The sequence below is a fragment of the Argiope bruennichi genome, chromosome 6 (genome assembly GCF_947563725.1).
Source record: "Argiope bruennichi chromosome 6, qqArgBrue1.1, whole genome shotgun sequence".
Taxonomy (NCBI): domain Eukaryota; kingdom Metazoa; phylum Arthropoda; class Arachnida; order Araneae; family Araneidae; genus Argiope; species Argiope bruennichi.
Genome location: NC_079156.1, coordinates 108865802 through 108883098, shown reverse-complemented (window position 1 = coordinate 108883098; position 17297 = coordinate 108865802). Strand labels below are relative to the sequence as shown.

At 25.4% G+C, this 17297-nt stretch overlaps 1 protein-coding gene across 4 annotated transcripts; it reads left to right on the top strand.

The window, feature by feature from the left end:
- Positions 1-129: 129 nt before the first annotated feature.
- LOC129971403 (uncharacterized) lies at positions 130-16911 on the top strand. 4 transcript variants are annotated; one of them, XM_056085144.1, is made up of 12 exons: positions 130-280; positions 1277-1442; positions 3005-4754; positions 6204-6299; positions 10000-10225; positions 10319-10357; positions 10962-11066; positions 12345-12434; positions 12529-12603; positions 12909-12976; positions 14344-14386; positions 14485-16911. In XM_056085144.1, the coding sequence occupies exons 3-12, from the start codon at positions 3028-3030 to the stop codon at positions 14572-14574; spliced, it is 2559 nt and encodes an 852-aa protein (XP_055941119.1). In that variant the 5' UTR covers positions 130-280; positions 1277-1442; positions 3005-3027; the 3' UTR covers positions 14575-16911. The 4 variants fall into 4 exon arrangements, with proteins under 4 accessions (XP_055941119.1, XP_055941121.1, XP_055941118.1 ...); XM_056085146.1 differs by lacking the exon at positions 1277-1442 and adding an exon at positions 13270-13285 and having other exon boundaries at positions 14485-14611; XM_056085145.1 differs by lacking the exon at positions 130-280 and adding an exon at positions 587-636.
- The last annotated feature ends 386 nt before the right edge of the window (positions 16912-17297 follow it).

Genomic DNA, 17297 nt, shown 5'->3' with positions numbered 1-17297 from the left:
AGATATAAAGTATATTAAGTATTAGGAAGACAGGGGCTTGCATATAGATTAGATTAATAGTATCAATTCAATTTCATAATTAAGTAGAAAAAGTAAATTTTCTTTATTTTAAAGTTTCTTGATCTGGCTCAATTTTTAATGTGATTGTCTTTCTTTTAGTATCATAGTATTTAAAAATCAATAAGTTCGTTCAGACATACTGAAGAGTTGCGCTAGATTCATGGCTGACGCTGCAGTTACATGGTTTGTGTTTTGACGCAGAGGGGCAAGTAATGTTTAGGTATGCTTTAAAAATGTCAATAAATAGTAGATTTAATAATTTTTAGTAGAATTCTAACGTTGTTTGCGATCCATGTTAGAACATAGTTTCTAATAATCACAAAAATAGAATAATTCAATCAATAATATATATCTCATAATTTTTGTTCGAAATTTCCTTGCGTTTTAAAATATTCGAAACACGATTACAAATATCTTATGTAATTATGCCTTTAATATCCTGCTTTAAATATGCAGATGATATTGATATATGTAAAATATAGAGTTGAGATTATGATGAATGTATGAGTACTTACTTTCGTTTTATTTGAAGAATTTCTGTCCGAACATATTGAATCATTCTTAAGAAATATAATAGTAATTCCTGTTACTTATTATTTTTTAAAAATAAAAGCGCTGATCATTGTAATTCGAAGTGCCTTCTTTTATTACTATAAATTATGTATGAAATATAATTCATCATCTATCAAATTATGATCTTGTTATTTACATCATTATTCCTATAAAAATTACCTATGATTTCTTTTTATAACAACTTACTGACTGGCCGATTATATCATTTAATAACTGGCATTTCATATATTTATTATATCAATGTGTTTTAAGAAAGCACGAATGTGATAACAAATTATTATCAATACTTATTTTTTAATTAGCAGTGTCTAATTCATATTTTTTTCCATTTTCTATTTATTGATTAGAAAATATTAAGAGTTTTGCTATTTGTATTGCTGCATACTATTAAGTATCTTTATGTAGTTCATATTTTATTTATATAGAAATTTCTGAATGATGCAATTTTTTCTATTTTGTGTACCATAGGTAACATTATATTAATAATCCTGAGTTATGATCTTTAGATAATTATAAATTAGTGTTATTGCAAACTGTTTCAAAGCACAATTTATATAAAAATTGCATTCTATGAATTCCTTTATTATACTTATTTTCAATATTTTAAATTTACTTTTAAACACTATTACTTTTATTATTTCAGGATTAACTTAGCTGCTTTGCATGGCTGATCTCTATCTTCTATCTCATTAGTAGTATTGAAACGTTTGATTTCAAATCTTCTATTTATGTCAACATCTGAATATTCATCTATTTTAATTAGAATATATTAATTGCTATTAAGAAGAAATGAAACAAATCTTTATTAGGTATGCAATTTTATGTATTATTAACAAAGCTGTTGTACCTAAATTAAATTACAGTTAACATAGATTAGAGGGCTGCTAATTTTGTAAATCTTTTCATGTGATATGCTAAAAATGAATTATTCAATGTATTTTATGTCTGATTAAATACTAAAAAATTAGGTTCTTTTATTTTGTGTTTGTTGGTATATCTGATACTGTTCTGGATGAAAATATTTTCATATCTTTTATCAATAAAAATTAACTATTAATTTATTTGTAGCAAAATTTTCACTAAAATCTTCCTTATTCTTCAAAATATTCTAAGCAGTACTTGAAGATTATGTAGTGAAAGTTATGTTATACAGCAAATGAATTATAATTTTTTGTTTTTTAAACATGTATTTGAAATAGTGCACTCAATATAATAGGTGTAAGGATACAAATAAACACATTTTTTAAAAACATATATGTGATTTAAAAAGTTTTTTTTTATTTAAAATAAAAATTAATTTGACATTACACATATAAAGAAACCTTACTATCTGTAGCTTTATTAACTTGAGAATATTATTTGAAGCAGATGAATTTTAAAGCTAATACTTTTCCTCAAGTTTTTAGTAATTTTAAAGAATGACACAACATTTAATTAAATATTTAGAGGCAAAAGAATAGAAGGATTTAATATAACTGTAATATTCACATTATTTTTCATAAAATATTTTATATGCATTGCAGTATTTGTAAGCTGCATTTAAAGAAAATTGATTCAGTTTATTGAATTTCAATAATATAAAGCTATTAGTGATTTTTACTTCTAGTTTGATAATTTTGATTCTACTAATATATTTACTTTCTCATTATTTTAACAGTTAAGAAATTTCTCACTTATTACCGAATCTTGAAAAAGTGATGGTATTGTAAATATAATAATAGTACTTTTATAATATAATGAGGTTGTATGTGCTTGCAATCATTAATATTTCTGGGTACTTTGAGATACTTATATTTAGCATAAAGTAGTAATTCGTATAAGATTTGGTGCTTTAAATGTGTCAAATCTATAAAATTAGCTTAGATTTATTTATTATTAAATAATTCACCTAAAATAGACTCCATATTTCTACTTTATTTGCTCAGTAACTGTACATTTTGATATATAATGTCTTTTTTAAGTATAGCTAGTAACAGATATTAACATTAAATATTACAACTATAAATATAAAGACTAAATAAATGAAATCAATGAAAAAAAAATGAATAAAGTTTGAAATTTTCATTGTTTTTGAATTTAATATGCATATTAGCAGAAGTGCATGCTTCCAGTTTACAGTTTTTTAATTTTTTGTTTTATTATTCAGTTAGGGAAAATTTGTGTTGTAAAGTAAGAAGAGTAATCAATTTAATAAATGTGAACAAATGATTTTTTTTCATAAATGCTGAAGATAATAATGCTTTATATGCATAGCATTAATATTTTTTTTGCACTTGAATTACATTTTTGAATATAATTGCTGATAATATTCATAGAAATAATTATTGTTTTACAATTATCTTTATGTAATGCAGATATTTTTCTTTTCCAGTTCCTTTCTCATTACTCCTCTGAATGGGCGCATGCTATTCCAAGAAGGCTAGTGGAGGGAATCGTTCTTATACAACAGTTCAAATGGCTTCCACTAAGCTAGAGGAAGGGTCAAGATTGGTGAGGCCCACCCCTTACACACGAACTCAGAATGCAAATATTGATTTTGCAGCCAAAAAAAGCATTCCGTTGCCATCAAAACACAATTCACTGACAACTGCAGATCAGAGTGATCTGAAGAATGCAAAGAATACCTTCCAGTCAAACATTCCTCGTTTTAGTTCTAGTCTACCTGTTTCAGCATCTATTTCAGGGGAACAAAAGACCATAATTAATGATAATGAAGCTTTACATGTTGTAAATAATAATGCTATAGTCAATTCACGCTCTGCTTTTAATGTTTCAAATGCAACTTCTCCTGTAAATAAACTAGCTGTTAGAGAATCACAAATCAAGCCAAAGAGTTTAGGTAGCAAAAGTTGTCCAGATAAAATTCTTAGTCCTGATGAGAAACCTAGCAGAACGCCTTTGAAGGGATCTGGTATATCTCGAATATTTATGGGCAGATCTTCTCCTAGTTCTTCACAAAATAGTCCTGAAACTCCAAATAGTTCGAAAATGCAACAGCCTAAGGATTCGAAGCTAGCTGGCAGAAATTCCAGTGGGCCTAGTCCTGTATCAAAATCTCCATCAACTAAAGGATTTGAAAGCCGAGATAGTTTATCTGATTTTGATTCAGGTTTAGGTAACAGTCTGACTGATAAAAATAAACCTGAAGATTCAGATACTATCAAGGATATAGAACAGCTTGAATTTCAAGATGAAATATCGCCTAGCATAAGTGTAAAAACTTCTCCTAATCGGTCTACAAGTACACCTAAACAATCTGCTGCTGAATCAAAGCTTTCCTTAAAAGCACCAACTTATAAAAGAGAACCGAATGGGAAATGGAGTTTTGATGAAAAACATTTTGGTCCAGAACCAGTTCGGACTGCTGAACCAAAGCCTTTTGGAAATACTAATGGGTCTAGTCCTAAAGCAAAGCACTCTTTCAAAATGAATGCTTCAGAAAATATATTTTCAACTTATGCTTCATATAAAGGATTGCTATCATATCAAAAGAAATCTTTCCAGCCTGCAGATGTTAAATTCAATCTTAGAGAAAAGGCTACCCAACAGCAGCCTCTTCAGCAACAATCTCCAAATGTTTCTAGTATTCCTAAAATGAAAAGACAACAAAGTCAACCCATTTCTTCTAGTGGAACTATTTTCTATTGTGACACTGATTCGAATAATTGTAGTTTTGATGATGAAAAAACATTAACAAATTTAGAAAAACCACCTCAACATCAACGTAATTCTAGTCTAGATTCTGATGAAAAATCAGATAGCACAGAAAATGGTGTCTTGAGTCCACCATCTGAAGAAAATAGAGAGTTTTTAATAGATGATGAGATTGCTGATCAACCAGGATTGACTTTTTTTGGTGATCCAAAATCTGAAGATTCAGATGTACAGTCTTTGCAATTAGCTATGTCTGAATTGCATGCCCTACAATTAGCAAGTACTAATAAAAGAAGAACTGATAGTGTTAGTAGTTATTCCAGCCGTAAAGGACGCAATGATCATAGAGATAGCTTAATACTCGGATCAGAACTTGGGTCTTCTTGTTCCAGCATTGCTTCTGATGATTTAATGCTTGATTATGAAAAATCATTTGATGCTTTTCCTGAAGGAACTGTTAATGAAGGGTAATTTGAATATTTTTTAAAAATATAAATTTTAAACTTACTCATTATCTAAATATCATTTGAAAAATCTTTCTATAAAATGTCCTTACTTCATATATTATTATTATTTTATTGTTATGAAGATATTTTTTTTGTTGATTTTTTTTTATCTTTACATTTGGCATACATTTTTTTAACTCATTATGTTTTGATTTTGGGCGAGGAACCAGCTTACTTATCATTTCATTGAAATATTTTTTTTCTATTTTATTGTAAAAGTTCCTTTTTTCTTACTCCAGTCCGTATACTTTAATAAATAGTAAAATGCTGCATTAATTAAAGAGATGAAAAAAAAAAAAAAAAAAAAAAGTCAGAATGTTTAAAACTTTTTGCATAAGTATCTGAACTTTCCTTACAAACTTTAAAGAAATTAAAAGATGCAGAAGCAGAAAGTTTGCTTATTTATCGAAATATTCCTACATTTTTTTGGTTTAACCCCTTGCCTGCCGCGGGCATATATATACGTCTCCCTAAGTCAATGTGTTAACTGTTCCTGGCATATATATACATCTCACAGCTATATATATATATATATATACGTGGCACTGGGAACCGAATCTTGCAAGTTATCCTCGGCAGGTAAGGGATTAAGAAGCTTTTCTTTTGTACAAAATTCATTCTTTTATCATTTTACTCACATATGTAATATATGTCCTAAAATTTAGGATTAATTTTTTTTTTGCTTTTATCAAAAAGTTTATTTGAAAATTATTTTTTAAAACATATTTTTAAAATCTTCATCATTTAGCATTTAATAGAATGCAAATAGAATGAAATTTTTTCTATATATCTTATATGCTATTTAATTTCTAATGCTTTAAATCTATTTCTAATGCTTATTTTTTAAAATTTCATTTAGACATTTGATTTCAGGAATTGGTATAGATTAAATGCCATTAAAATTTTCTGATAGTTTAAGTTTCTTGATTCTAAATTATTACTGAGTAGTTTCTGTTCAAATCTTTATCATAATTTAAGAAGGTTGCAATTTTGTTATTATCGGAACTGATTTCATTGTATGTATAGATTTTTCAAAATTCACATCAATATATTTATTTCCATATGAATTATTAAATTATTATGTTTTCTAAAGTGTTCTGAATATATAAAAGAAATTCAAATGGCCATTCAAAAATTCAAAAGAAATTCAAGCCATTTTCTTATTTTTTTTGGGAGGGGGGTATCTATTCACTTTTATTGCTGCCTTTAAAATTGTTTATTGCATCTACCTTTTTGTATAATAAATACAGATACCATTACAAAAAAAGGATCTGCAAACAGTTTTTAAATATGTGAATATTTTAAAATGCCATATATTATTATAGTCAATTAAACATTAGTAATTTGTGTTGTCATTTATTTTTACCCATCTAATAATTAATGGTAATTGAAGTTTTCTCTTTTTTTTAGACCAGCTTCCCCTATGAGAAAATTATCAGAAGTTGATGAAGTGGACAAAGTTGCACCTTTGAAATCTGAGAAAAAAATTGATTTTGAAGAAAAGAGGTAAGCATTTGCAATTTTTCAGCCATAATAACCATTTTATATTAGGTGAGATGCAATAACATTATAATAATTACAGTAGAATATCAAGAGCAAATGGTGTCTGGGCACTTTTTTTTTTTTTTTTGCTTTTAATGTCTCATTTGGGCTTAATGTTTTTATATGTGGGCATTAATGGTATGGGGTAAGCTGCTTCCTACCCCAAAATCAGAACATACTTCCTGCAGTAAAGGCTGGGCCGTGGCTCATAATGGTTATTAGGACTCCACCCTTAATATCTACAAAGTTGTCATAATGATTATTCTATTCCCACAGGATTATTAGGCAGGGTGGTAATAGTTTATTCTTATTTGATTATTGGGGGAGGCAAAGATGTGGGTACAAATTCATCTCTCTTTCTCATATTTCTATATGGGACCAATATATTGTTACAGCAGTAGCACATTTGGATTTCTGCTATCAGCATCTATGGGATACTCTGATCATCTTGTTCATTATTTTACTCTAGTTTTCTTTTTTATTACCACATGTGTGATAAGTTATTTTCATAGATAATAGAAAATGAATATTAATAATTTCTGTGGAAAGTTTATAAAACTACAGTTGGTTATTGGCAGATGACATAGAGCGTGAGAAAGAATTTCTCTGCTTCTTTAGTTTTTCCCACTTTCAATGCAGTAGTTATAAAGGCAAAGAGGAGTAAAGTTTTAGTATCTCAACATCCCTTAACATGACATTGGCATTTATTTCCTTCAATCTTTTTTGCCACTAGTTGTATTAAATTTTTTTATTGTTATTGCTATAGCAATTAACAATCTTTTAAAAATTGCATTTGTGTGTGAATGCTCATAATTTAAGTTTAATCATCAATCTGTTTTTTTTAAATGTTTTTAAGTTCATTTTTGTTTGCCTGTGCCTCTTTCCCTTTTATTTTGTTGAATGTCAGCATTGAGTACATTTTTCTCTGAAGAATTTAACTATTTATTTTCTATTGCATAAAGTTTTATTTTCAAAATCATTTTTATGTAGAGATTAAAGTTATTTTTTTAGAACTGAATCTAATGTTGATTATTGCAGAACTTTGAATATTTCATAGAACATTTGACATTTTAATAACTTTTATCTATAATACTTATGCATTTCCTTCTGTGGAAAGAAGCAAAATATATCTTTTTGAAGTCTCTCTCATTATAGACTGGATAGATTTTTCCCTTATATCTGTCACTGTCTTTTATCTTAAATGTAGGCATATTGAAATTTCCTCATTTTCCTAATCATTTACTTTATAGTTTCCTTGATTTTTTTTCCACCCTTTTCTTGCTCCTTATGTTTGGATGTCATGTATTTCCTTTTAAAAATCTTTTCAATTTTTGAAGTATGGTCAGTTGAAGCCTTTATTTGTTGTTTCAGCTTAAAAAAAAAAAAAAAAAAAAAAAAAAACTTTGTCACTAAGAGATTTAAGTATACTGCGTAATTGGCAAGATAAATTTGCCTTCATCTTCTGCTAAAATGTATGAAAGAAATTTTGAATTTAAACGTCCAGAACTCATGTAAGCTTTTCTTTTGTTTACTCTCACATACTTTATTCAGAATATTTTTTGCAACAATTAATGCATTGATTTTGGAGAAAAAGAATTAATGATAAAAATGCAATCCTATTTTAAAAATGGGAATAAAATTATTAAAATTTTTTTAAACAATACATGGAATTTATTAAATCAATTTCTATTCAAAATATTTTAGAAATAATAACAAAAATGTTCATAACTGGTATATAATGTAAGATGCACTTTTTTTTTCACATATTTTATAGTTGTATGTTTGTATGTATTTTTTGTATTTTAATTTAATTTTTATATCATATTTGATTATATTATTTATTGATTAACGTACATAGTCTTTAATTATTTTTTGTGAAAGAGTATTTTCAATCACATTAATTTACTGATTTAATGATACTGTTTATAATTAGTGGGTATTTTTTTATTTTCCTTTACTGTTAATTCAATAATGCTAGCTGAATAATTTTATATGCTTTATTTCAAATCTCTAAGATATATATAGAGATAAATTTTGACTTTAAATCTTTTTTATTTCAAAATATTGATTTTTTTTTTCTTTTCTTAATGTAACTTTTTAATCAAAAAAGAAAAAAATTCTAATAAATAATATTTTTTGACTTTAAATAGAAGTTTATTTTTAATTTCTTGATGTAACAACATACATCAGTAAGCAAAAAAAAAAAAAAAAAATCTGAATTACTAGCATCATTGTATTTCATAAATTGCATATTCAAAATCTTATGAATTGCTGTACAAAAATATTTAATGCTAACAAAATTCTTTCTGAAAATGAATTAATCTTTTGTTAAAAACATTTTCAGTCTTGTGACATTAATCCCTAAAATAAAATAGTATTAAATTTATTTTAAACTGTTGTGTTTATGAAGTATTGTTATATGAAACCATATATTTTTTTTTAGTTCATGAGACATATTTGCATTTATCAAAACTAAAAAAAAAAAAAAGAAAAAGAATAAAATTATTGAATCTTATTGGCTATAATAGTTATTAATATTTTATTTAACTGAATGTAGCTTTTCTAGATTTGTCCAGTTTATATATTATCAATTAATAATTATTATATATCTAAATTATATTTTTTCAAAAAGTATTCCATCAAACAGTGAATCTAATGTTTAAATGTATTTTATGAAATTTCAAACATAAAAACAATAGTTAAAATATTTCTGATCCTTATTAAAATATATATTTTAATAGTGCATGGCCAAATAATAATTAAAAAACAAACAAACTCAGCTGTAGGCAAAGATGTTAATCTTTCTGTCTGTGGGATAATAAAACTCTTTCTTGAAACAAATATACATTGATGCATCAGTGTATGCAATGTGTATCTGGCTTTTTTTTATTTTCTTATACTTTCTTACTGATAAATAGAAGTAGAGTTATCATTATATTGTTGTAGTGACTTTGACCTGGTAACCAGCTTCGGCATCAAATGCTTGTTTGGATCTTGAATTCTTGATTCTGAAGATTCAAGAAATTTAGAGAATATTTGATCAGATAATAAAATGCAGTCAATTGCTTTAAGATTTCAGTTTCAAAATTTTATCAGTACGAAACATGCCAAGGCTTAATAAGCTCGACAATTCATGTTATTATATAGTTTGTTGCAATAGTTTTTTATTGCAATTGAGTTTAGTCTTAAATAAGCACACTTCCCATTTTTGAATTTGTGACATAATTGTAAATTATATTATTTTAATACAAGATGCCTACTTCATCATTTGCACCTTCTTTTACAAGTAAAAGATGATGCTTGATAAAATAATAAGATCATTTTTATTTGAGCTCAATTCACAATCAATATTCTACTTGTGTATCCTTTGATATTTTTTAAATATTAATCATCCATGAGTTTGTATAAGATACATTAAATATTTGTATTTTTTCTTGTATAGTTAAATAAGCATTTTAAATATTATACATCAAAATAGTTTTTTTTTTGACGTTCTTGCTTATTAAGTTAGAACATCTTTATTATTAATTTCCAGAATATTTATTTCATTTAATATGTATTCTCATTTGTCTGTTAGATTTAATTGTTAACAAATTTATTATGGTTCTATGAGACCAAATTGCTGTAGGATGACTTTTATGTTTATTATTGCTTTCTATTTTAGAAAGCGACTGCATCGTAGATCTTCTGGACCATTATCTACTCCAGCGGAACGATTAGAATGGCGTCAAAGGACAGTCAGCCTTCCTTTGAGACCACCCCGTCAAATGACAGTGTCAGAAGCTGATGACGGAGGTCTTAAACTTGATGCTTCTTCTTACAGATTATTGTGCCAAGATCTAAATGGGGTTAAAACCCTACTTTTGAGACTAAAATCAGTTATTCAAGAGGTATTATAGCATTGTGATTTATTCTATTAGATTGCATATGCTGCATTTTTTCTGAATGCTGTTCTAAAAGATGTTGTTTTCTTTTTATAATAGGCTGAAACCATCAATCCATTTGACCAGGTTAATACTAATGTAAGTAATATATTTAAATTTTAGTTCTGCTTTTAGTACCATGTTATAATTAATTTAAACTTCTTTTCTCATTTTAATTTTTTTTCTCATTTAATAATCAAACACTTCTTTATAAATGTAGAATTTGCTGCTAAAATTTGTATCTAAATGTGTATAGTTTTCAGTAATAAAATTAAATTGCAATCCATTACACAACAGCTGGTGATACTTAACCCTTTAGTAAGAAGTTTACTTATGAACATAATAATTGATAGTTTTTAGGACAGACACATTTTTTTGCATAAATGTGTACATTTCTAATGTATACATTTATAATATAAATGCTTCTATCGATATATAAATTTAATATAGTTGGTATTTATATATAAATGTATGTATAGATACATGTGTGAATGTATACATCAGTATTTGTTCTAGATCGGGATATATTATAATGAGTTATGAAGTTTTATCACTAATAATTTTAAAATATGAATGGAACATACACGCTCTGTTAGTAAGCAAAAATTAAAGTTTATTATAATCTACTAAAACTAATTAATTTTTTTTCCATTTTATCAATTTAATTTTTGTAAAGTCACTGAATTTTAATGTTTTTTTTTAGAATTTATTCTATCACACTCTGGCTCAAACAGATTTTCCTTCAAGTCTTGCAGCACTCACTAAAAGTGATGATAAGAAAGGACCAGATATATCAACTATTATTGAAGTAAGTGTAATCAGTGCTAAACATATAAATTTTTAATTATGTTAAGTTAGTTGTGTTAATGTTTGAGATACCAGTAAAATTATTTATTTTTTGCTTCAGTACACTTTGGTTACAGATTTAGACTATCACAATTAAGTCAAACAATTAAAAAAAGTATCCAGAATTAAAAAAAGTATCCAGAATTACTAAGGTGACTGTTGTTATTTAATATTCATTAAATAATATTCAGCTTTATTGGAAAGTTTAATTAGGGATGAAAAATTGGTAAATGTCTATCAAATGTTTTTAATTAAAAAAATAATTAGCATATTACCATTGGTCGATATTTTGCTCAATACCATGCTATAATGTTTGTAGTTTGTTCTAAGTAAATATTTTCTACATAATTTTTTTGTATTTATAGTCAGATAATTATATTATGTTCTGTATGCACTGTGAAACTTTCAATCATGTGTTGAAAGGTGAAAGATTATATATATATATATATATTAGTACATTTCTTTGAAAGACATTGAAATTTATTCAGTGATTTTGGAATTCTAAACATTTTTTACAAGTATAGTTCTTAATATTTTATTATTACAATTAATGAATGAATATTTAAAGCTCTTACTATATGCATTTCTTACCCAAGAATTTGATGAAAAGTTAAAAAAATTTTAAAGTCCTATAAAATTGAAAAATTATAAGTATTTTTCAAAAAATCATAGCAATTATTATTTATTTATTGTAATGTAAAGAGTATTAAATGAGAGCGTGAGAGAAACAAGTTATGCATGATGTGTAAATATTTGCTTGAAAAAAAAATTCTATTTATCCTTTTTAATTCAGTAAATTACAAAAGCAACATTTAATTTACCTATTTTTTTAAACCAAATTTATCTAAATTGATTTTTTTTAGTACCTAAGAAACAGTAAATATCAAATATAGTAAGAAATATTTTTTAATTAATTATAATATTTTATTTCATGCTTTTTTTTAATAATCAGATAAGAATCAGATCAAAGTAAATTTATGTTACCTTCTGATAGAGAAAAGATAATCCATATTAAATATGCTATACATATTTGTGTAGAAATTTCACTTTATCTTAAGTGTACTTTGGTTATGATACATCATTTTAAAATAGTAAATTTTAAATAATAAATCATTTTAATAAATATCAATTTATCATAATAGTTTTTTTTTATATCATTTGTGGTGAAAACATTAATTATTAATATATACCTTCCTATAAAATTGCATGATTATTTATTTATTTAATTTTTTTTGTAAAGGAAAATGCAGATTTACGAAGACAGCTAGTTCTTTTGCAACAGCAATTAGAAGATAAAGACCATACTATCCACTTGCTTCAGCAACAAATGGTAAATAATGATTTTTTTACAAATATTTTTTTAGATGCTATGCTTAAATAGTCCAATTTTTCCCCAATACTTATTTTGATTTTAATTTTAACAGACTAAGTATCTGAAAGTTCAAGCTGGATGTAATCATAGTGCTTCAAGTTCCAATGCAGCTACTCAAACTGAAAGAGTAAGTAGTATTTTATTAAAATAAGAATTTTCAATAACAGTATAAAAAATCATAATAGCTACTGCATAAACCATTTTAAAAATGTGTACAAATTAGAATAAAAATGTTATTAAAATTTTTGATTTCACACTTACAATTTATTGAAATAGCTATAAAAGATTTGCAGTTTAGAGGTAATTGATATATGTTTATAGCCTATTAATATTTTATCATTCTATTTTATAATATGCATATTAAATTAGTGGTGCTTTTTGTTTTGATAAAAATTCAATGCAATTAATCTTTTTATGTTCCTTTATTTATAGAGTCATTCATTGACGGGATCTTTTTCATCTTCTTCATCAGCTGATGATTCAATTGAAACTCTTGTTAGGTAAATACTTTGTACCTATATTATCTATTAAATACTTAGTACAGCATTTTAACAGATTTACAGATATATATAAAAAAAACTTTTTAAAATGTATAAACATTAAAAATATATCATTGACATTGCATTATTCATGCAACATAAATGCCTTATTTCACTAATTGTTATTATTTTTAGAAAATTAATAAAAATACACTTTGGTATTATAAAATAAATAATAATAGTGTATAACATGATAATTTTATATAAAATTAGCCTTTTTCTCACACTTTCTTTTTTTTATTTTTATTGTTCAGCTTCAGGATAACCAAGGTAGGAATTTATTGATATTCAGAGCATGGGAAAATTTGCTTGAACCATTCATTTTTTTTTTTTATTTGCATGAGATTAAATTCACCCACTTATTTTCTATGAAGTATTTACAAATTGTAGCATTTGCAGTTATTTTTCAGAATAATTTACTTTCATTATCTTGCTTATTGCCAACAGGTAGCAAATAATTGTGTATGGAAATTATGGTTTTGCTTAGCTTGTTTGAAATTTATTTACCAAATTTCATGTATGAATTATTTACATATGAAAATTTTTCTAACATTTCCATTATTTCTTATAATAAAATGTAGATTGCATTGATGTTATTTTTTCATTAATATATATATAACAATCATTTTATTTTCCAGCTTAAAAAAATTATTGTAATGAGTTTTATATCTGAGTTCAATCCTGCTTTTTTATTTTCAACAAGCATGAAAAAATAATTATTCAATAATTTTCTGAATGCTATGTCATGGTACTATGGTTTTAGAAGCTTGTATATCAAATGTAAATGAGAATACCAAATACATTAGGTGAAAATTTTAAACATTGCCCTATGTAATCTAATCATCAACTTTTCAATGTACAGTATTGTAGTGTTTTTATATGCATTTGCTACATTTTTGAAGCCACATTAATGTGCAACTTTGGAAATAATTAATAATTGCAAGTGGTTAAATTTGTCTGATTTGAAAACCCGGAAATATACTTATAAATTCAATGGACATTTAATATTTAATCTTTCCTAAATTTCTTAACATGCAATTTAGTTTCATGATTATGAGAATATTCCAGCGTTCCTTTTGTCTTTTCAAAAATAGAAATTATTAACAAGTCAATCTGCACTGCATGCATGCATTTGTTTGTATATTCTTTACAATTTTTGTGCTGTGTGGTTGATGATTCTGCATTTTCATTCATATTTTAATATCTGGATAAGTTTCAGACAATTTTGCATGATTTTTCTTATTTTTTTTATGTATTTATTTATTTTTTAAAAAATTGTGTATGTACATTTAATTTCCTTGACTGTATAATATCTTGACTTGTTTCAGTGTGCAGGACGATTTTGAAAAAACATTTAGGAAGAAGTCTCAAGTAAGCATTTATATATGAGATTTTTTTATAATTAGAAAAAAAAAATATCTTTATCAGATCTCTTTTTGATATTACAATCACATATTTTTTATCAACAGGAACAAGATGTTTTGTCTGAACATTTAATTGAGGTTGTTCGCTTGCTTGACCAAACTTCTAATGCCTCCCCAAACCATTCAGAATGTTGAAAACAATAGATTTAATGGAGAAGATTTAATTAGATAGTATATCTAAAAAAAAAAAAAAAAAATCAATATTTTTGCATATTATAGCTAATGTCGGTTCTGCTGATTTTTTTTTATTACATTTAAGAGGTTGTTTTTGTGTACCACATTATTTTATTGATTTTAAATTTTTTAAAAACTATTGTATGTAATAATGCAGGATGCTTCAAAAATTCCTCTTGTTTTTTGATGAATGTAGAATGGCTGTAATTTCTACTTTTGCTGTTAAATGCTGGTAATTTGATATGTTAATGCAATTCAATCATATTTTTGCGGGAAAGGAAATTTTTTTTGAATATTTTAAAATTTTAAGAAAAGGGTTTCTTTTTAAATATATATTTGCATTTTAATGAAAGTTAATAAGAAAAAAATCATTGACATCAATCACGTTATTGTTTTCTTAATATTGACGAAACCAGCCAATTTTTGTAACCATTTTATGTATTCAACCATGCATTGATTATGGTTATTTTAAGTGGTATATAAGTGCTTAAAAACTTAATGTAAATTTTTGAATCATCCTGTATTTAATTTGTTTTAATATTCTCAAAAGTGTGGTTTTACAGATTCAAATCCATTATGAACGTTTCATTATATGTCTTCATTCATTAAGTTGCTTCTTTTTAAGCTTTTTTTCATTTTAATACTTTGTTGCAGAATAATCACTTAAATCTTTGGCACTTATATGAAACAGGAGCGGCCTTTTATTAAATATGTTTAAAAATATTTTTTAAGAAGTTGTTTCCTTTTTTTTTACAGTTATGTGTTTTTTTAAAATGCTACTTTAAAAAATTTGGAAGCAAATTTCACAGTTTCTCATGCGACATTTAACAGGAAATAATATAAATGTAGTTTATTGCACATGGATCTGAAAATCCCTAACTTTCTTTAATTTTGATTTTTTTTCCCCTTTTCCAAATGAGTTTGCATAAAATATTCTATTTCTATTGTGTTGTCTTCTATTTGTCATCAACAAAACTCAATGTTACTTTTTTTATAAGCCATATATTTGTACAAAAATATTTTGAATATTTTCATTAATGCTTTTATTGTTAATAAATGATGCTGCTATTTAAAATGGATTAATTAGCTAACATATTATTTACTTCATAGAAAATCACAGATAAACTGTTTTCATTTGGAAGTAAAATAAGGCTATACTATAAAGTCAAACTGATCTCTACATTTAAAATATGTCGAAGCATATTTTGAAAAAATGTGCTTTCTTTTCTTTTCTTTGTCTTTTTTTTAGCTTGCTAAGAAATATATGAAAATTTTATTTATAAATATGCATTAATGCTGTATGCAAATATGCATAAATTTAATTCCAATAGATATATATTACCAATATTTTTGGTCTGTTTTATGACTACAGGGCCTTGGATTTTTATAGAACAACTACATAAGTAGATGTCAGTTTTAACTGCATCTGTGTTTGACATTTTTGGTTTATAAAGAATTCCATTTTTTTTTCTATTAATTTTTTTTTATTATTGTAATTAATAAATCCGTAACTATTCCCATTTTAATTGGATATTGCTTTTCATTGATAAAAATTTATGAGTTTAATAGCAGTATAATTTACTGGTGTTTTAAAAAAAGGATACTTTGATTTCCTTGTGCATTTCACAGCCATTGAGTAGACACCTTTAACCACCTAAGTCTTTTCGTACTCCCCCCCCCTTCTTTACAATTTCTTGAAAAAAACTTGGTGATTGTAATTTCTGAAAATAGAATAGAAAAACAATAAGAAAATTTCTTTTTATATCTAGAACAAATAGTTATTGAACATAATCAAGTGATTGCATCGCAGCAATATATTTTGCCACTATTAGTTAATTTCAAAATGTGGAAACTTTTTTTTATCTTATGTTAAGGCAAAAGATGATTATTGTAATACTTGTATTGACCTTCATCCCCTCCCCCCCAAAGTTCTTTTATCAATTTATTTAGTCCTAATTATTATTGTTTTAATGTTATATATAAGGGAAAATCATTCTATTTATCTATAAGAAAAATTAACTTTTGAACTTCACTGAAATGCATAATACTGCTATTAAAATTAAATTTTTAAATCTAAAATATATGAAAATAACAACCGTGTTTTCTTTTCCCCTTTTTTTGTCCTCTTTTCTGCTTACAAGATATATTTCTTTTAGTTTACATAGCTACAAATCTTGTGCCAAATTAGTAAAATCAGATATTTATCATAGTTTGAAATTAATATGATGTAAGTCATTAATTTAGTTGGTTTATTAATACTAATGTTTTGTAATACTGCCATTATTATAAATCTATTTATTTGGAATTTAATATATTCTTCATATTATGTTTGTTGTTATAAGAATTTTGGTAGTTTCCTTTTCCCCAAATTATATCTGGTTGAAAAAAATTGTGTTTTTTTTGTATTTGTAGTCAAATAAAAATTTTTGTGTGAGATATATCCTGAACATACAAATATTTTATAATCATATATGGATGGGAAGTATGAGTTGAGTAATTTTAGTTAATGTGGATCTTATTTTTAAGTACTTATTTTATTTGTGACATTTTATTTCCTGTTTTTTTAGTGGTTTTTAATTTCCATTTTTTTTCTTTTGTACATGTGTATGTGTATGGAAGTATATTATGTGCTTTTTGAAGCTAACATATAGCTTTATATCCATAGCTAATAATACATGTAGCCT

Excerpts from the sequence above, each read along its gene's own strand:
- LOC129971403 (XM_056085144.1), top strand. The coding sequence starts at position 3,028 with ATGGGCGCATGCTATTCCAAGAAGGCTAGTGGAGGGAATCGTTCTTAT. Across the intron at positions 10,226-10,318 it reads TAAAATCAGTTATTCAAGAG|GCTGAAACCATCAATCCATT; the intron begins GTATTATAGCAT and ends TTTTTATAATAG. Across the intron at positions 12,604-12,908 it reads CAGCTACTCAAACTGAAAGA|AGTCATTCATTGACGGGATC; the intron begins GTAAGTAGTATT and ends CTTTATTTATAG.